The following is a 21035-nucleotide window of genomic DNA, read 5'->3' as shown; positions in this document are numbered from 1 at the left end:
ATGGAAATATCTTAAAATTATGTCTCTTTCCAATTGTACATTGGACTTCTTTAGGATTTAGAAACAAAATGGAAATTTAAAAAATCACAAACACCTTCTTTTCGAACTAGAAAACATCGTACTGTATAGTGAAGAGTTAGCTGAAAGACAGTAGATCTTACATTTCATTGCAGAGTGTTCCAGACATTGATCAGATGGCAAGGAAAAGCAAATATTAACTTTCTTTTCCTCCCCACCTTCTCACAATGGCTGGGCAATACTTTTGTATTCCTGTTTGGAGGATTTAATGGCCTTGTTAACATGTGTAAAAACATTGTGATTGAAGACTTTAACAAAATAGTGAGTAGAGGTTTTTTTTGTTTTGTTTTGTTTTGTTTTTTTAGGTTCCATGTTTATGTTCTTAGTGGGTGTGTGTCTTTCCTAGTGCTCTAGGTTAAGAACTAAATGTGTTAGAAAAACAGATGTAATGCAAATAAATAGAAGAGTTCTCATTTCCTTCAGTGAACAGAGCTCCGAGTTCCTGAGCAGTAATTTTACAGTACCTTCTCGCCATATCAGAAGAATTTGTGCTGGCCCCAGCTGCTTTTCTCTGAGTTTCGTTGTATCATAACTGATTAACGATCGATAGGGCCAGACAGCAATTCACCTACATATGGTAGGGGGTCGCAATGCACCAACATAGTGTAGAGACCGCTCTTGCCAACAATTAATTGGGGAATTCACTTTATGAAGCCCTGTTTACAGACTGACATCTGGAGAAATTCTTAACCTGGATCCATTCCAATCTGTAGGATTTATGGACTGTGCTTGCATTTTTGTAAATAGAACTCTTTTTCTACTTAGTACATTCTGTTTACATAATTATCAATGGATGAAAATGGCTATGTTTCTGTAATTTCTTAATTCTCTCCACCAAGTGAGCCTAAATTCTAACCAGCAATCCAGCTAAAAGAATACTTGGACACTTATCATTATTCAAGTTGTGGAAACATCTTAATACCAGGAGCACCCTGCTCTCTTAAATCCCGACTCTCTGACTTGAGCCCTTATACCCTAAGGGACTTAGTGTTCAGCCTTTACGGGGGTTTTAAAACTTGTTGAGACACATGCTGGTCCTCTTAAAATGTATTAGACTCCCTTTTATTCACACACTGTGTCACTGCTGTGGGGTGTGAAATGGCAATATTTTCAAACATGGGTACATGCGTAGTCTTAAACACACTTTCAGTTCCCACCACGTTGTGGGGATCAAAGTTGGTTATTAGGCAGCGGAACTGAGCTCCATACATTTTGCGGGGCATCCTATTGGACACACGCTACAGTGACCTTCACCTGCCCCTTTGCAGCTAAACACAGTTGTCTCTGTCAATGTGGTCAGCATTGTTTCTGCAAAAACGGGGAGAAAGAAAAGTCATGGGATGGATTTACAAGGAACGTAGAAAACTGAATATCATATGTTGGCACTGGAAACCTAAGACTATATAGAAAGGCATTTTCTTCTGCTGCTTTGCTGAGTTTGAAACTGTAAAATTACACCTGGTTAAGGGGGTTTTGCCTCTGCATGACAACACAGTGAAGAGTAGAGTAGAAATGGAAATGAGAGAGAAATGGATGTAAGTCCTCCAGTCTTACCTAGAGAGCAGCAGCAGCATTGAATGGTGTCAGCCTGATTCACCATGCTGTGTTAAGAGCACAGTAAGCAAAATGTTCCATTCCCAAGGGCTTTACTTCCAAGATGTGCTTTGATGAGGTCTGTGCCTATTGTATTTATTAACAGTCTCCTATATGTATGTTATTCTGGAAAATGTCTGCTCAGTGAGTGCCTTTGAAAACCCAGTTTCATAAGACCACACATCTACAACCATTTCATCTTGGACAAACCTGATAAAAACAAGCAATGGGGAAAGGATTTCCTATTTAATAAATGGTGCTGGGAAAACTGGCTAGCCATACGCAGAAAACTGAAACTGGACCCCTTCCTTAGACCTTATATAAAAATTAACTCAAGATGGATTAAAGACTTAAATGTAAAAACCAAAACCATAAAAATCCTAGAAGAAAGCCTAGGCAATACCATTCAAGACATAGGCATGGGCAAAGACTTCATGACAAAACTGCCAAAAGCAATTGCAACAAAAGCCAAAATGGACAAATGGGATTTAATTAAACTAAAGAGCTTCTGCGCAGCAAAAGAAACTATCATCGGAGTAACAGGCAGTGTACAGAATAGGAGAAAATTTTTGCAATCTACCCATCTGACAAAGGTCTAATATCCAGAATCTACAAGGAACTTAAATTTATAAGAAAAAAACAACCCCATCAAAAAGTGGGCAAAGGATACAGACACTTCTCAAAAGAAGACATTTATGCAGCCAACAAACATGAAAAAAAGCTCAACATCACTGATCATTAGAGAAATGCAAATCAAAACCACAATGAGATACCATCTTACACCAGTCAGAATGGCAATTATTAAAAAGTCAGGAGACAATAGATGCTGGTGAGGCTGTGGAGAAATAGGAACGCTTTTACACTGTTGGTGGGAATGTAAATGAGTTCAACCATTTTGGAAGACAGTGTGGCAATTCCTTAAGAATCTAGAACCACAAATGCCATTTGACCCAGAAATCTCATTACTGGGTATATACCCAAAGGAATATAAATCATTCCACTGTAAAGACATACACACACATATTTATTGCAGCACTATTTACAATAGCAAAGACATGAAACCAACCCAAAGCCCATCAATGATAGCCTGAATAAAGAAAATGTGGTACATACACACCATGGAATACTATTCAGCTATAAAAATGAATGGGATCATGTCCTTTGCAGGGACATAGATGAAGCTGGAAGCCATCATCCTCAGGAAACTAACACAGGAACAGAAAACCAAACACCACATGTTCTCACTCATAAGTGGGAGTTGAACAATGAGAACACATGGACACAAGGAGGGGAACAATACACACTGGGGCCAGTCATGGGGTTGGAGGCAAGGGGAGGGAGAGCATTAGGACAAATAGCTAATGCACATGGAGCTTAAAACCTAGATGGCAGGTTGATAGGTGCAGCAAACCACCATGGCACACATATACCTTTGTAACAAACCTGCATATTCTGCACTTGTATCCTGGAACTTAAAATAAAAAAAAAAAAATCCCAACAATTTCACAGAAATGTTGGCTTTCCAAGATAGCCCCTGAGCGCAGAACAGAAACACACACACACACACAAACACACACACACACACATTAATATATGTGTGTGTGTGACTATTGATATATATAATTTTATATATATATATAATTAGTCAAAAAAATTCCCACCATCATAGCTTTACCAATTGGGTGCTCTTGAGGAAAATTAAGTCCAAGTGAGGGCAGACTGAGCCCTTTGGTCTGAAGTCCAGTGTGGAAGAAGAGAGGTCATGGAGGATGGATCAGAGGAAGTGCAGTCCCACTTTTTCTCCATAACTCTTTGCATTTTGTCTCCATTGTAGCCCTTGTGTAAGTCCTTGTCAGTGTTTATCCATGATTCTTCCTCGCTATACCTCCTATTCTGGTTTACGTTCTTCTAACTGCTAATATATTTTGTATGATTTACTATTTTGTCATTTACACCTTTTGTAAATCACCTCTAATGTCTTGTGTAGAAGTACATACACAGAAAGATATAATATGTTATGATCCATTCTTTCTCCTCCCGTTTGCTTTTCATCCTGTCTCCCTCTCTCCTGCCCATCCCCCTTCCTTCTATTCTTCCATTTTGCCAAAAAGTTTCTAAATACTCAGCCAGTATTGCTACACAAGCATACAGCAGATGCCTAGCTTTTTATAGCTTACATTCTCCTTGGGCTAGAAAAAAATATTTGAAACAACTGGAAAAACTAACAGAGTAGAGAATTATCAGAAAATTTACACAAGTCTATGTACCTATGTGCATATATATGAATCATCTCTCTCTCTCTCTCTGTCACACACACACACACACACACACACAGTAAAATTTCTCCAAATGAATATATTTATAGAGTCTCTGAGTCTGACGGAAGCTTCACATTTAAGATAGTGTGATATTCTTTTCAAAGGACCCATTCCTCACACTGCACATGAATTATAAACCATTGAAATGAAATCTCAAAAAAACACTTTATTCATCAAGTAAATCTTGATCAAAAGAAAAATGTCACTGGTGTATATTTTTGAGGTTTCTGCTGTTTTTAATTCTTAGTGGCAGTTCAGGTCATGCAAACAGAAGATTCTTTGGCAAGTCAGAACAAGGTCTGTGGTCATTTGTGATTCTCTTAATGTGTCTCCTTGTCTGATTCCTCTTAAATATATGAAGAAAAAATAAGAAAAGATTTTCTCCTCTATGAAGGAGTGGGACACTCTCATCCAATATCCAGTTTATTACAAAGGTCACTATTGCAAGAAAATAAACCAGCAAAGTCTTCAAATATACCCACAGAACAGCTTGCCAGCCCTCTGGATTTTCTATATCACTGAAAGGAAGGACTAGTTAGGACAGCCAACTCACAAGCAAATCCATTAAGATCTTCCTGGAAAAAAAAAAATGTGTTATTGAGAAAGCCCTAGTGCGATAGGAAGGAGGGGAACCTGCACTAGCTCTGGGACATTTGCGGCATCAGTTCCCCTTTCTGAGCCTCTGTCTTGATATCTACTATATGAAAGTGATTAAACCTAAAGCTACAGTTCTTTGATTCCACAAAAAAATGGTGCAGAAAGTGCATGTATACAAAAAAAACAATAGAAGGCAGGAGGTGATAAAATGCACGTTGTGCTGAACGTGATGCTAGGTTTACATGATCTCATGGCATGCTCACAGTCGGCCTCAGCATCACCCCCTCTTTAAAGATGGGGCAACTGATGATCTACCTCGGGTTCTACAGCTAGGTGCAGCTCGGTCCACTACTGTGGTAACTTGAACTCCACTGTCCAAGACTTAAGCCTTGTTCTTTGCCTTCTCTCCTTCAGGGGCCTCTCTGTTCACTGCCCACTTGGCTTCACTTTTGATAGAGGAAAAGAGAAACTCCTGGAGACAGTTGTAAAATATTGGAAACTCTAAGAGTTAATGGGGAAAAAAAACCTTCTTTAAAAAAATTTCCCCAGTGTAATCATAAGAAGGACATCAGACAAATTCCAATAGAAAAGTATCATGCAATATACCTGACCAGTACTCCTCAAAACTGTCAAGGCTATCGAAAACAAAGTCTGAGAAATTATCTCGACCAAGAAGAGCCAAAGGAGACGTGACAGTGAATGTGATGAAGTATTCTGGATAGCATCCTGAAAAAGACAAAGGAGATTAAGTAAAAATGAAAAAATCTGAAGAAACTATGGACTTTAGTTAATAATAATGTATCAATATTGGTTCATTAGTTGTAACACATGTACCACACTAATGAAAGATATTAATAGGGGAAGCTATGCAAAGGATATATAGGAATTCTCTGTACTATCTGATAAATTTTTCTGCACATCTGAAACTATTCTAAAAAGTAAAATCTATTAGAGAAAAAATTTTTTACCGTTACCCAACAAGAAAGAACATTTGTCACAGTTGGGCAAAAACTATGCTTTTAAACTCATGATAATAACACCATAGGATATTCTGGTAGTAATATTGTAAGATAAGACATCTGGCAGTGTTAAATGCCTCTAGGAAGTTCGAAAATTACGATACTTTATGCAGAGAAGCTTTCCATGAGCCTTAGATTAGGCCAGGGTTGCCAAACTACTTATGGCCCACAGGCCAAACCTCTCCCAACACCTGTTTTAGTAAATAAAGTTTTATTGGAACACAGCCAGTGCTCATTCACATTTATGTATTGACTATGGCTGCTTTTGCACTATGACAGCAAAATGGAATAGTGGTACCAGAGACCAGATGGCCCACAGAGCCTAAAAAATATTTACTATCTGGCCAACCCCCTGGTTTAGGCTATTTGAATTACAAAGTAGGTTTTGAGGCAAGCTAGCTAAGAGGCCCAATTCACTTGGGGTAGAATCAAATATTGGAACCCAGCAGATCAAGTAGCAGGAGAGATATTAGGCAGGGCTTGAGTAAAATAGATTAGCCGCCTCCCTAGGTGGCCATCTGGTTAAGGTTTTCAGGCGCTTTTCTCTTTGCTGGAGAGCTGTCTTTGGCCCCTGAGATATATCAGTTTGTTTGAAACCTACCCTGCCAAACCCCCACCTTAGGGACTTTATCTTGACGTGTTTATCCTACTCTTCTTTTGGTGTTCCTGACTTTGGCCTGAAAATAGTCAGGACTTAAGTTGTGTTTCAGTGTGCCAGGCACTATGCACATTCATCTCTCTCCCTTATGAAGCAGGGCTACATTAGTCTCTTAGAAGATGTGGAAACTGAGACAGATTTTAGTGAAATAACTTGCTCAAGAAGGTCACTTAACTAGTAAATGCGGAGCCATGAATCCAGATTTCAAAGCATAACCTTAACCTCCCTATACCATCCCCACTGTCAGTGCTAGAACTGGCTTGCACTAGCTAGTGAGAACCAATTGCTGAATTTTTAGAAATTTTGTGAGTCAATTGTTAAATATGTAGGCATTATTAAAAATTGTATAAACTTACAATGAAATAAATCATATTAAAAACAAAGATAATACACTCAAAACTCTTCCTAATTATTTTACTGTGTTTTACTATTATGTAGTCCCTTGAGGTTATTTACGTCTACGGAATCTGTATGGTGAAAATACTAGATAATAGTGTGCTACTACACATCTCTGCCAAGCCGTACATTTGGTGATTTGAAATTGGCCGTAGTGGGAGTATTCATCCTGCAGAGATGAGTGAACACTATAGATTGGGGCTTTCCTCTTTTTTCCTGGAAAGCCAGCTATTCCACATTTACCAGCATACCACTGCTTACCTTGCATTCCAATTTTGATCTCTGGTATTCCAGATGACAGTCACATTTGCTTCTGCTTCACTTCCTATCTTAATCTTTGAACTCTACCTCTTCCAGTTAACTCTATGATAGCAAGCTGCAGAGAGGGCCTAGGCTCCTTTTGTTGTTGTTTTTTGTTTGTTTTTCTGACAATGGCTAGAAATATCTTAGTGTAATTCACCTGCTGATAAAATATGTTCCACTTTTTGAGGAGGAAGTGCAGCCATTTTATAATTTGCTTTTGAATGTGGAAACAGGCTAGAGGATAGCTTGAAATACCTAAAAATCCTAGAGTTGTGTTATCTTTATAAATATAGGGCAAATTCCTATTTGTTCAAAATTTTAAGTGAGATTTTCTACTTAAATAAATTTTTGGCTGGCTAATGATTGCTATATGTATGAATATGTTATCAATGTGGAAAAGTCAAATTTTTACAGCAAGGTTTGGTTAACACAAAGGGCCATATACATAATTTGATTGTCAGCAGTTCAGTCATAGGCCCCATAATAAAGTGCCTCAAAGACATTCTTTTTAACATCCATTGGTGTAGTCTCCAATTTATAAACGGTTGGTTCTATGCTGATTGTTTGAAATTCATTATATGTGCTTCATATTTTATAATTTCACGAGTTTGGTTTCCAGATTAGTCCAGAAAAGTTTTTAAAGCAATAACTTAATTGTAATAGGGCTCGATAATAAAACTATTACATATTAACAGCAATATTCCATTGTGGAAATGCATCTAGAGTTCTGACTCAAGATGCCAGATTCCCTTAATTATATTCCACCTAGCAGTGGTGAGGGGAACCTAGACATCCTGCGTTGGTGGGAGAGAGAGATTGTTCTGAACACCATGACCACTAGAGAGAGAGCCGCCACATCTAGTCACTAGATGTGTGACTAGAAAGAATGAACATAAGTTGTGAAAGCCCATTTTGTTGCCACAAGGAGTTTGCTGGTATTTGAACCTTAGATAAATAGGAATTTGCTGTATTATTATTTTTAACCCTAATTCTATATATCACATTAATTAAGTTAGATCATATCTTATAGTTAGTGCTACTCAAAGTATGGCCAGAAGACTGGCATCTGTCTGCAAACTTTTTGTTACCTGACGTTCACAAAGTGTTGAGAAACTTTTGTAGCAATTGAAAGGGCGTTTTTATAACTGTCGAACCTAATTCTAAAAGATGAAAGCTGATGTCTTATTCATTTAATTTTTCTACTAGTTCTTTTTATTCATTTCTATTACATTTTACAAAAGTATTGGTTTAGATAGACTGGAAATTTGAAAAGCAAGTTTTTTTTTAAGAAGCATCGCTGTAAACTATAGAGAGCCGGGTTGCAGTGGTGTAGCAACTTGTGTAAGCCTTAGCAAATAACATAATCTCTTGGTTTTATTTAACAAATTGAAACTTTCTAGCAGGCCTGACTCTGCATATCTAAGTCAGAGATGCAAGAAATGTAAAATTTATATTTTCTTTAATGGCAAGAGGGTAAGGAATTCAGTCTCAGTTATTATTGCCCACCCTTGCCATACCCTATTGCATCTAGGAAGGCTTATACATGGGGCTCAGAAAATGAGGACACAATAGCTACCCACAGCCTCGATGCCTGAGCCATCAGTGGAGTCAACTCCAGGGCTCCCTGTGGCTAAGGCTGGGGCTCCTGGTGCCCAGTCCTTCCGTGTCCCATGCCTCCTTCTCTGGATGATGTCTTGTTACCTTGGGCTGTGGGCTGCTGCCTCTGAGCCAACCCGTGTACCAGCTGCCTCTTACTCTCTGTTTCGTCTCTTCAGGGAGCCCTGGCTATGGAAAACCAAAGCTGGAAAGAAAAGTATTTCCAGGCTACTTTTATTCATGGGGGCCCCATTACAAACTTCCCTGGAGGCGAGGAGGCACAAAATGGCCTGGGATAACATTGTAGGAAAAGGGGCAGGGGGAGGGCCAGTAGAAGAAAAGCACGTTACTATCAATACGTTTACCCTTGCGAAATGCAGGCACTGAGCCCTTTGTGACAGCGTTATTTGAGGATGGAGCGAGTTACTGTACTGAAAATGCAAGGTAGAGTGCTCAGCACACAGTAGGTCCATGGGATTTTAAGTCTTCTGCCCTCCTCAAGGTGAGATGCTTGCCTGATTTCCAGGCCAGAAGCCTGCAGTTCTGCTTGTCCTTGCCTGCGGGCTCATTTGTGTCACACCTGCCATTGTGTTTGGATGACTTCCTCCAGCTGCAGCTTTTCTTCCCCTTCTCCTTTTATGGGATGGACTCTAAGCCAAGGGTACTTCATCTGGCATCCTTGGAACCCAGGCTTCATTTCCATGGATGACCTCAGAGAGCTTCAGTTTGTTTGGAAGTTTTATATTTTATCTATATTCTTTTATTTGCTTACCCTTAAATTTTTAACAAATATATATTTTTTCCTAGCAAAAGTATCAGATATACTCATCTGTTGTTTCTTAGCAGATGTCAATTTAGTAGGTGTGGGATGGGGCCTGAGATTCTGCATTTCTGACAGGCTCCCAGGTGATTCCTGTTTGGCTGGTGTGATCTCATTACATGAGCAAGGCCAAAGAGGCCTTCCGAGTTTGTGGACTTACCTCCCATTGCCCATTAGGCCATGAGCTGCCATTTTCTTTTTGCAAGATACGCAGTCGTCAGAAGCAGCATCTGAAATCCGTATAATTACATGTTTCCATGCCACAGCCCCTTGATCTCCCAGTGTCTTGACTTCTGTGTGCACATCATCCTAGTTAAGCATGGGTGAAAGCATAAGTAATTGCACACCAGGGGCTATTACCATCCCGTTCACCTCCAGCTATGGAGCCCCTAGTGCTTTCAGATGGGTGGCCAGTTTAACTTCAAAATTCCATTGTGAAGACCTGCTTTTTGTTATAGAACTACTCCCAGTATCAATGATTTTCTCAAGAGGACAGAGCCTGGGGCAAGGATTAAAATGATGGCTGTTTGAGAACACAAACTCAAGGAAGGGAGGGTGGGGACAAAGGGCAGCAACCAAGGGAATATATGAGGCCATGCAGAGTGGTGCTGTCTGCACCTGGGAGTGCCTCTTTCCAAGAACCATGAAGAGGCTGAGCAGGTGCAGCTACACAGCACACAGCCCTTTTTTTGGAGGCTTACAGAAGAGAACTAATCATCGAGCATATTCCTAGTTGGTGGGAGCAGAGGGGGAGTTCTCTGCTCAGCTTCGGCTTCTTTTCTTTTCTTATGATGCACCCGCAGGATGCCAGAGCCCACCACCATTGTTCTTCCCAAGCTGGAAGTGGCAGACACTCTGGGTGTGCAGTTGGGCGGCTACAGGAGGCATCCAAAGAAAGGGGGGCTGGCGCCAGGCATGGTGGCTCACGCCTGTAATCCCAGCATTTTGGGAGGCTGAGGCAAGCCGGTCATCTGAGGTTGGAAGTTTGAGACCAGCCTGACCAACGTGGAGAAACCCCATCTCTACTAAAAATACAAAATTCATCGGGCATGGTGGTGCATGCCTGTAATCCCAGCTACTCATGAAGGCTGAGGCAGGAGAATCACTTGAACGGAGGTTGCGGTGAGCCGAGTTCACGCCGTTGCACTCCAGCCTGGGCAACAAGAGCGAAACTGTGTCTCAAAAAAGAAAGAAAGAAAGAAAGAAAGGTGGGTGGCATTCCCAGGACAAGCGGCTGGTCAGCCCTTGCTGTGGGTGTGGAGTCTGAGGAGGTGCATGCGATCTGTGCCCACTATAGCACCTGAGGGTTAGAGCACCAGGACAGGGCACCTTGCCGTCTCTGTATGCGGGGTAGGGCAAAGAGAAGAGAGGAAATTATGTTCATTGTTGATAATCTATAGCAACTGGCTTTTCCTTTTGAGCCCACACGATAGAGAACTAGGAAGTCTTCTATTTCTGTTTTGTCAAAATACTGAGTCAGCTGGAATGAAAGGGACACTAATTTATCAGTGGAGACCTGCCTCTCCCCAAGCACGTGGCAGCTGTCATAACCGCTCATCAAACTTGCTCTCATCTGTTGGCTGGGGGACGTCTCTTCCTTGCTCCTGAAGTTGTCTTGTGTGTGAAAGCAGCTGCATGAGTACAGCATTCCTGGCCTCCCCCGCCTCCCTCTGTCTCAGGGATGGAGAAGTGACTTTTCTGCCTTTTTTTTTCAGGGTTCTGTTCAGCAGGGAACACATCCCTTCTTTCTGCTCTTCCCTGTCATTAGTCTTCCAGGTCTCCCTCCAGCCCCTGCCACCACTGCATATACCCTTTGCCTTTTTACTCAATTGGATGAGTGTAAAGAAGGAGAAGAAGAGAACTGGCTTTTTGGGCCTCTCCAAAGGTCTCAGCCCCACCGTGTGACGAGACTGGAGTTCTGTGACACTGGCAAATTACTGAATCTCATGAGACCTCAGTTTTCTTATAAACTGAGAATAATAATAATATCTATTTCATGGTGTAGTGTGTAGGAATTAAGTGAGATAATATGGGCAGGATTTCTAGCCCTTAGAAAGTACTCAATAATGATAGTTCTTGTTACTGTGATCTACAGGCTTTGGAGAGATTAAAAATAAGCCTGGTTCTCCTTCTGGGTAAGGCCCTTGTCATTTTTGGGTATGGCTGGGCAAGTTCCATTGCATTGATGGATAATTCTAATGTTTTCTATTCAGGGAATCTCTGAGGATAGCTCTAATTCTTATTTTATGAGTGTGGAAATGTGTTTCTCTCATTTCCCTCAGCATCGATTTCTGTTTCAGAGTTGATGCAGAGGCGTGGATAGTAAGGTGTGTTTTCCTTCAAACCTGGGATCTTGCCACTTCCCTCTCATTTGAATGATGTGGTTTTGAAATCAGTGCTGCTGATACCCTCTCTTTCCTCAGAATGATGTGAGCTTCATAAACCCCCTCATGCATAAAACCAAACTTGAGAGCTGAGGCTTTGGACTCTGTGTGTGAGAAGCCTCAGAAAAAGAAATCACACTTCATTAACAAGAAGAATGGCTTTGGAAAAAAGCATGTACAGTATACAAAAAGTTAGTACATTTCCAGGAAATGATGGCAAATCAGTCAAATCAAGTTGCAGATGTAGTCAGGAAATTCTCTCATGATTGTGAGTTTCCCATACAAGATTTTGGTGGATAAAGTCAAATGAGTTATACCCAGTACTTCAAAAGCACAGCCGTGCCAGCTCATCCTCAAGTCACCTTTGGATTGAAATCTTCCACAGTGCTGTTCATGACTTTGCTGTTGAATTACAAAGTGTTTGTGTCTGTGCTGTAAGGTGTTGGGATTCAGGAATAGAATCAAATTCCAGACAAATACCACCACAACCACCGTCCCAGAACACCAGCAACCTTTCTCTTTGCTCAAGGAAGGCTTCTTTCCCTCATGGTTCACGTGCTTTGCTTCTCTTTATAGTTTCTGATGCTCTCGTATTAAAGGGAATTCCTGCTGAGGGGCCTTTATATTCTGAATATCACATATGCTATAGGTTTTGTCCTTTCTGACTTTAAAAAGGATAAATTTAAAGACAATACTGTTGCTGCTGTTGCCAAGTCATAATCAGTATAATATGTCTTTAGGGGCAGTAACTCATTCCCAGTATTCTCACCAAAAAGAAACATTTAAGGTTATTCTTTTCAGGCCACTCCCGAAGATTGTTGTCACGTCATTTATTATCTTTATGATCAGTGTGTTCCTAAGCTATGATTGCTGTGTAGAGAGGCAGATTTTCTACACATTGCTTAAAATATTGTTTGTGTTTTTCAACTAGGTGGTTGTACTACAATCCCAGAGTCAGACCTAGAAGAAAGATCAGTAGAACAAGACTCTACAGAACTGTTTACCAACCAGAGACATCTCACTGCAGAGACACCCAGGCCTGGTAAGAGAATGGGTGGCCTTCACAAGTGTTAGTTAAGTCGGAAGCAGTGACAATCTGGTCAGTTTTTGTCATACCAGAGAGCGTTCCACAAAGCTGCTTGTTTTCCAATTTCTTCATTCTTCCCCTTAGCATTGGTGCAGCTGAATTTGATCCTTTGTGTATTCTTGTCACTATTCAGACCTTTTCTCTCTCTTTCTCTCTTACTCTCTTTTTTTCCAGAAGTTTCACCTCTCCAAGGAGTCTCGGAATAATTCAAGTAGAGTTGTTTGGTTGAGAGGAACATCCCCGTCTCAAGGCTGAACCTGTGTGAACCTCATGCCAAGCACAGATATAGGGCTGGCGCAGGTGCTTCCTAAAGCTTACCTTCCTGGAGATGACACTGCATAGAGAGGGGGGTTGGGACTTTTTACTTCACTAGGAGGACTTGTAACACCATAGGGAAGTCAGCTGAAACTTGTCTTGTTTTGCCAGGAAAGGAAGTAGTTGCCTTTGGTCATCCATGTGCTAATAGTCACAGAATACAGTGAGATGACATAGTTTTGGGATAGATTTTATAATGCAAAGATTCAGATCCAAAATAATTTCAACCCCATTTTTTCACAGAATTCTTACATAGTAAATGTATGAAGTTTAATAAAGCATCTCATTGTCAAACAATATCTTGGATTTTATTTATAATTAGAGGGATTTATGAGTGATTGCTCTACATTATTTCTTCAAAGGAAAGGAAAGGAATTGAAGACTTTGCTACTCTCTGGTAAGACTTGAATGTGATTATTTTATAAATAAAAGAACCACTATGAAACTTTCATATGATTTGTTCTATTAAGCTAAATGTGGAAGAAGGGAAGTTTTCTAGTATTGTATGAAAATGTTTAAATATTTTCAAGGAAGCTAGTACATTAACATCCCCTTTTCATTACCCCATTGGGTGACACCTTTTAAAAATCCAGGTTATTAAAGGATTCATACTTTATTACAGTTAAAATTTAAGATTTTTATGTGTAAGCAATGAAAGAAACTTTGCCAATTTCAAGTTCGAATTACAGTTGTGAGACTGATTTATTTAAATAAAAATATGCCTTTGCCAGTTTTGGAATGCCTCTCAGTACAAAGGGGAAAGTTGTTCATGGTTTTTCTATATGTGAAATGTCAAAAAAAAACTGCAGAGGATGTATTACTTATTATTTGTAGCATCCTCTTTTAGGAGATGCAGATATATTATCAAAATAACATCATTATGATCATTTATAGCCATGATATGAGCATAAAATTTTACTGAAATTATCGTTTTCTCTTTAAGTCCTTTATGTCAAAAGGCAAACATATCAGTGAAATACAAAAACAATTATAGAGATGGATCTGAAAGAGCAACAGAAGGCTGTGTGGATTCTATTGGATGCTGTCTTCTCAACAGCCTTGTGATTTATGCAGTGCTGAATTAGCTGGCATTATTTTTATGTTTTAGCAGCTGAATTATGGAAGCTATGTGGACATCACATGCATTAAGGGTTTTGTTGCTTTGGACTGGAAAAGATATAACTTATGGTACAGTACAACTGCCAAGGCCTAATCAGAGTAAGATGCCTCTTAGAATAATCACATTCCCCAGTGCTTGATGTCTGGAGCAGAGAGGGTCTCTGTTCTGGCTAATGTGGGGAAACCATTGCCAACACCCTACTTCCCAGGTTTTTGCCATCATTTCATTTTAATTGTAAACTCAGACCCCAACCCTTCACTTCAAGGCTCATTTTGAATAAATTATCTCCTTATCCCTATACCAAGAGCCACATTCGAGGTCCTCTTGGAATAAGTGGACAAGGCATCATGGACTGTACTTTTAGCCCTATTTTCTGGCCCTTTATTATATTCTCCTCATTTTTGTCTTTTCATTTTGCTTCAACATTTAGTGTATTCTCTCTTGTTGTGTCTCTCTTATACGCCCCTTAAATCATTTCTATAATGGAATGGGAAAATGAATACAGTCCCACTGTCTCCTCTTAAGGTTCTCCTAATCACCTTTCTTGGCAGTCATCTTCCCCTCTTTAGAATCCCTGGATAACTCTATGCCTCTCTACATACCTCTCTCTTACTTATTGTATTTCAGAAGTCATGTTTTCCTTTCCTGGTAGGATAGATTTGCAAGCTCCTTGGACATAACTGTTCTTGGATTCTTTTCGCTGCTTGGTAAATATTTGTTGTATCAACAGGTCAACTAATCTCCTAAAAGAAGTCAACAAGTCATAGAGAAATGGAGAAGCCAGTGATTTAGAACATTGTGGTCTAACCTTCCTAATTTAGTATTTCAGTTTATGCTGAGAGGAAGTGATGTGACTATCCTACTATTTTTTCTTAAATTTGACTTTGAAGAGAGATTTGAATCTTAAAAATTCAATACTTAATGATTTTGTTCACGAGTACTTGAGTAACATTGATTTAAACACAGGATTCAGGTTTTAAATAAGATGAATAAAAATTCTAATACAACATTAGTTACAAAAATGAACATTTATTTAGAATAAGAAAAGAATAACAAGTCAGATTTGTAAAAAGCTGATAATCACCATATATATCACAAAATCTATACAAATATAATATTTATATTAACTACTTGATATACCTTTTTAATACATCTGCATTTTCTTGCACACATTTCTTATTCACTTCTTTAATTATTGACAATTTGTAATTTCATTTTGTATTAAAATGAATTAAAAGATAATTTTTTCTCTGAAATTGTTGATCAGACTTTTAAAAAAAATTACTGATAGTTTGCAAAAGCTTCTTTCAGCTTTACAACTCATCATTTGTAATGTCAGGCAGGTTTTTAGGATTATTATATTATCAGGGCATTTTAATTTTTCTTATGCAGTGATACATTTTAAATAGCCATGCAATTGACAACTCTCTCTTTTTTTTTTAGATAATTTCAACTTTTATTTTAAATTCAGGGGGTACACATGCAAGTTTCTTACCTGGGTATACTGGGTGATGCTGAGGTTTGGGGTACAATTGATTCCATTACCCAGGTACTAAGCATAGTACTCAATAGCTATTTTTTAACCCTTGGACCCTCTCCCCACCTCTAGTAATCCCCAGTGTCTATTGTTGTTATCTTCAAGTCCATGAGTACCCATTGCTTAGTTCCCACTTATAAGTGAGAACATGTGGTATTTGGTTTTCTGTTCTGGCATTAATTTGCTTAGGATAATGGCCTCTAGCTACATTCATGTTGCTGAAAAAGACATGATCTTTTTTATAACTGTGTAGTATTCTGTGGTATATATGTACCGCATTTTCTTTATCCAGTCCACCATTGATGGGCACCTAGGTTGATTCCATGTCTTTACTATTGTGAATAGTGCTGCAATGAACATATAAGTACCTATGCCTTTTGGTAGAATTATTTATTTTCTTTTGGATATATACTCAGTAGTGGGATGACTAGGTGGAATGGTAGTTCTAAGTTCTTTGAGAAATCTCCAAACTGCTATCTACAGTGGCTGAACTAATTTACATTTCCAGCAAAAGTGTACAAGCATTTCCTTTTTCCCGCAGCCTTGCCAGCTATTGTTTTTTGACTTGTTAATAATAGCCATTCTGACTGGTGTGAGATGGTGTCTCATTGTGGCTTCAATCTGCATTTCTCTGATGATTATTGATGTTGAACATCTTTTCATGTTTGTTGAATGCTTGTCTGTTATGTCTTTTGCACATTTTTAAATGGGATTATTTGGTTTTTGCTTGTTTATTTGCTTAGGTTCCTTATAGATTCTGGATATTAGACCTTTTTTTGGGTGCATAGTTTGCACATATTTTGTCCTGTTCAGTGGGTTGTCTTTTTACTCTGTTGATAGTGTCTTTTACGATGCAGAAGCTCTTTAGTTAATTAGGTCCTACTTATCAATTTTTGTTTTTGTTGCATTTGCTCTTGAGGACTTACTCATAAGTTGTTTCCTAAGACCAATGTCCAGAATGATGTTTCCTAGGTTTTCTTCCAGTATTCTTATAGCCTGAGGTCTTACGTTTAAAACTTTTATCCATTTTGAGTTAATTTTTGTATATAATGAAAGATAGGGGTCCAGTTTTATTTTTCTTTCTATGACTAGTTATATATTCTAGCACCGTTTATTGAATAGGGATCCCTTTCCCCATTGCTTATTTTTGTTGACTTTGTTGAGGATCAAATGGCTGTAGGCATGTGACTTTATTGCTGGGTTCACTATTCTGTTCCATTGGTCTTTGTGGAAATTGACAACTCATTAGCCAGTTTATCATCAAAATCCTCATTGAAATGATCTGCATTACCACTAGTATTTTATTTCAAATCAGCAAGAAGATATTTAAATATCTTTTGAATATGTTCATGTGATTTACTCTTCTTCATTAGCTAGATTATTAGACAATCCAAAAGTCTGCTTATTCTTTTTTAAATGTGTCATCACATCTTAATGAGTTAATTTTGGTATGATTTGAAAATGTTGTTATAATTTGCTTTTTGATAGAATAACTTTTATCCATTTTATATAGGGGTTAATTGGGAAAGTTATTTTATGATGAGTTTGTAATTGTATACTCTGAATTATCAAATATATTCTTAACAGGCAAGAAATTCTCCTTTGACTTGAGGTCCATGAAACTGGAATCTTACTGCTTCTGCTTTTACATGTCTGATGGTCAGAACATCAGATTTCATATGTTTCAAATCATATTTTATCTCCAACACATTTATGCTTCTGGTGCCAGGCTGCATAGAACATGCTTATCTAGTGATACAGCATTTTGCTCCACACCTTCCTCTTATGACACTGGGTGGTAGTGATATTCCTGGAATCCATTCTTCCAGCAGAACAGCTATCAGTAATTTAACCATATACAGAGTTGTCTGTAATCCACATAAATATATCCAATTAACCCAAGTTAAATGTCTCCCCAACTCAACTTCCCCTTAGCCAGACTGTCAAGGCCACCACCCTTCCAATGCCTGCTACAAGGAGAAGACAGGCAGAAGAGACAGTAGTTTTCACCAATCATGATTAAAATGTCTTTTTTCAAATTGTGCAAAAACATATGACCATACACCTGGGCAAGGAAGTGCCCTGAAGTTTAAGCCTGATTAGCATCACAGTAAACTGTTTATAACAGGAGTGAGCGAGCGAGTGAGATAAAGAGAGAGAATAGAAACTACACTTTAAATTATTGGTTTATTAATTTCCTCCATGGTTGAAATACCTCCAAAATATGTATGGGATAGGAGTATTATTGTGGCGGGTGGAAAGGGCAGATTTTGTAAGTGTCTTAGTTCTGTACTGCTGTAACAGAATACCACAGACTGGGTAGTTTATAAAGAACAGAAATTAATTTCTTAGCATTCTGGAAGCTGGGAAGTCCAAGATCAAGGCACCAGAAGGTTTGATATCTGGTAAGGGCCCAACTCCCACTTCCAAGACGGTGCCTTGCATTCTCCAGAGGCAGGAAGCAATGCTGTTCCTCGCGTGGCAAAAGAGCCAAGAGAGGGCAAGAGAGAAAGAGGGGGTAGGGGGCCAAATTCAACTTTTGATAATGAACCCACTTTCAAGATAATGACATTTATCTCTTCATGAGGGCAGAGCCCCCATGGCCTAATCACCTCTTAACAGTCTCACCTCTAAATAGTGTTTTGACACGACTTTTGGAGGGAACAAACATTCAAACCATAGCAGTAAGGAGGTATTCAAAATTCCCTTAAATATACTATAGGTCTCCTTAAGTTTGCCATTGTGAGCCTTGACCTAGCTTTGGGCTCAAATGTAAGTACACTTTTACTTTTCATTTTTAGTAATTAATTGTTCCCTGAGAAATATCAGCAAACCTTTATGGACTAGCAAAACAGCAATTCTCTGTTTGGTGTCCTTGGTTTTGTGGGGGGATGTTTCACCTTATACATTCAGGGACAGTTCTACTAATGCTTATTTCTTAGCAGCCACTCCATGAGTTGTCCCAAAAGGGACTGAGTCAGTCTTGTATCTCAACTGGCTGAAGGGTCGATTTTAGATAAAAAGTTCACAGCAGGCTATCAAATTTAAGAGGGCCCAGCCACTTCATTGGCTCCAGGATCATCTGATTGGAGAAAGTGAAGAGGTTTAAAGTGCTGTTAAATTGATGAAATTCTGTTTAACAGGCTACAGTAATCATGTTTATTCCATCTGGTACCAGTTCCAGAAAGAGAAGTTCATGATGTCACCTGTGAACTCTCATTTCTATGTGCCAGGCTTCCCAAAAGAACATTAAGATCATCTGAATATGAAGAACAGTTGGAACTAAATTCTTTTATGTAAACAAAAAAATCTAGAAACTTTATCTTCTCAGTTAGAACAGAGTACTGATTAAGCCCAGACACAAGTCACTTACCACTTTGTGAAATTTAGGTCTGTAATATTCATTGAATCCTTTAATATTATCTTCTGTATTTAAGTGAACTGTTATTTATTTGAGATGAAAATTAGGAAATTACTTTAGACCTCTAGTCATAAGTGAGGAAACTGAAGCTTTTATTTTACTAAGTCTTTTGGGATAAAAATTAAGTAGTTACTCATTCCTTGGGGGAAAGTATGGTGTGTAATACTCATCTTTCGCACTCAGCAGCTCACAAAAATGAAAAAAGCAATCAACAAGTATTTCCGAAAGAAAGCATTAAACATTCTCCAGACTTTAATCACATGAGGATGGATAGAGGATGAGAGTTGGGATTTATTTTCAACTTTTCCCCAAAATATCAATAACAAATCATAAAACACATACACACATACACATACACATACACTTCACATTCCCTACTTCTAAAATCAATGCCATCTGGATCTGGTCCTCCCTTTCCATTTCAGTAACAGTGATGTACTTTTCCCCAGGCTGCCCTCCAATTTCATCATGTCCTCTGATGCCTGGTTGTCTTTGTCCTTCATTTGAGTCCCTCCCATCATTTGCATGTATATCATTGGTCCCTACAGTGGCACTGGCTCATGTCATCTCTCCCTTATCTTTTATTGTGTAGTCTATTCCTTCATCCCATCAAAGCTCATCTGCTAGGAGTCTTGTTAGCCTGATTATCCCAGTACCTCTTCTGGATGTTTTTCCAAGCTTTACTCATCTCCGTCTGGTCAGGATTCATTCTATTTTTAGACAGCCACTCAAAGTCCACTTCTTTAAGGAGATAATATGATATAGAGAAAAGACCTTATGACTAGGAATCAGGTGGCCTCAATTTTAGGCCTGGTCCTCTTGAAAAGGTGCTTTCTGATCTGTGTCAGTCACTTAGCCTCTCTTCACCTCATTTTTATATGCACTAAATAGAGATCTATTCATTCAACAGCAAAATTAAATTGTTTTCAGACATTGTCCTGGGCACCGGGGCCCCAAAGAACAATAAAACATGGATCTTGTCCTTAAAGAACTTTCAGTTCAGTGGGGGAACAGAGAAGAAAATGGACAGTTGCAATACAAGATGACAAAAACTCAACTTTAGAAGAAAGTAATTAGGAAAGGGAGCTAGAAGATGTAGTTTAGCGTCTCTAAGCTCTTATTTTTTCAACTGCAAAATGGGGGGCCTGTCTCACCTGTGTCACCATCCTCAAAAGTATTGTTCTGGAAATCAAAGAAAAGGGCTTCAAATGCTTGAAAGAACCCTAAAATGTAAGACTGTTGTTCCTTAGTGGTTGGAAGAGCAATTGTGAATTCTCCTTGATTAATATCTTTTATAACCATGAAATTCCTGTAGTACTCTTTTACTTGTCACTTCAAATTTTGTATGTTTTCACTTCTCCATAATGTTATGGAGAATGTATACTGTGGTACAGGGGTTTTTCAGACTGGCTGTACATCAGGATTGCTTGGATAAGAGTTGGCAGGCTGTGAGGGGAGGGTTGGAATTGGAAATATGACTTGTATACATCCCATTTAGTGTAGTGCCACACAGAAAAATAATACCTTGTATAAAGTGACAAAAACCTCATTCACTTAAGTGGATATTTTTTGATCCTCGCAACAACCTCACTATGTTTGCAACATACACGAAAAAAAAAAATTAACATCCCAAGTCACAGATGGAAAAGTGTAGGATCAGAGTATATAGTATTCCCTTAAAGTGGCCCAGCAATGAAAAAAATAGGTGACCTGGGCAAGAAGCCAAGGCTTCTCATCCCCAGTCCGGGGTTCATTATATTACAGAGAAAGACATATCATGAATAACACCAAGG

The 21035-nt window shown here is 38.9% G+C and overlaps 1 protein-coding gene across 3 annotated transcripts in view; it reads left to right on the top strand.

Moving 5' to 3' along the window:
- The window catches only part of BBS9 (Bardet-Biedl syndrome 9), a 489686-nt gene extending 476225 nt beyond the window's left edge, over positions 1-13461 (top strand). For all 3 annotated transcript variants that reach the window (XM_054495852.2, XM_054495851.2, XM_054495850.2), the window contains 2 exons: positions 12694-12804; positions 13024-13461. In XM_054495852.2, the coding sequence (XP_054351827.1) occupies positions 12694-12804; positions 13024-13055 (143 nt within the window). In that variant the 3' untranslated portion in view covers positions 13056-13461. The remainder of the gene's footprint in view (positions 1-12693; positions 12805-13023) is intronic.
- Positions 13462-21035: the final 7574 nt, after the last annotated feature.

The sequence above is a fragment of the Pongo pygmaeus genome, chromosome 6 (genome assembly GCF_028885625.2).
Source record: "Pongo pygmaeus isolate AG05252 chromosome 6, NHGRI_mPonPyg2-v2.0_pri, whole genome shotgun sequence".
In the NCBI taxonomy this organism is placed as follows: domain Eukaryota; kingdom Metazoa; phylum Chordata; class Mammalia; order Primates; family Hominidae; genus Pongo; species Pongo pygmaeus.
The sequence above is the reverse complement of the archived record's forward strand: the minus strand, read 5'-3'. Positions and strand labels throughout refer to the sequence as shown.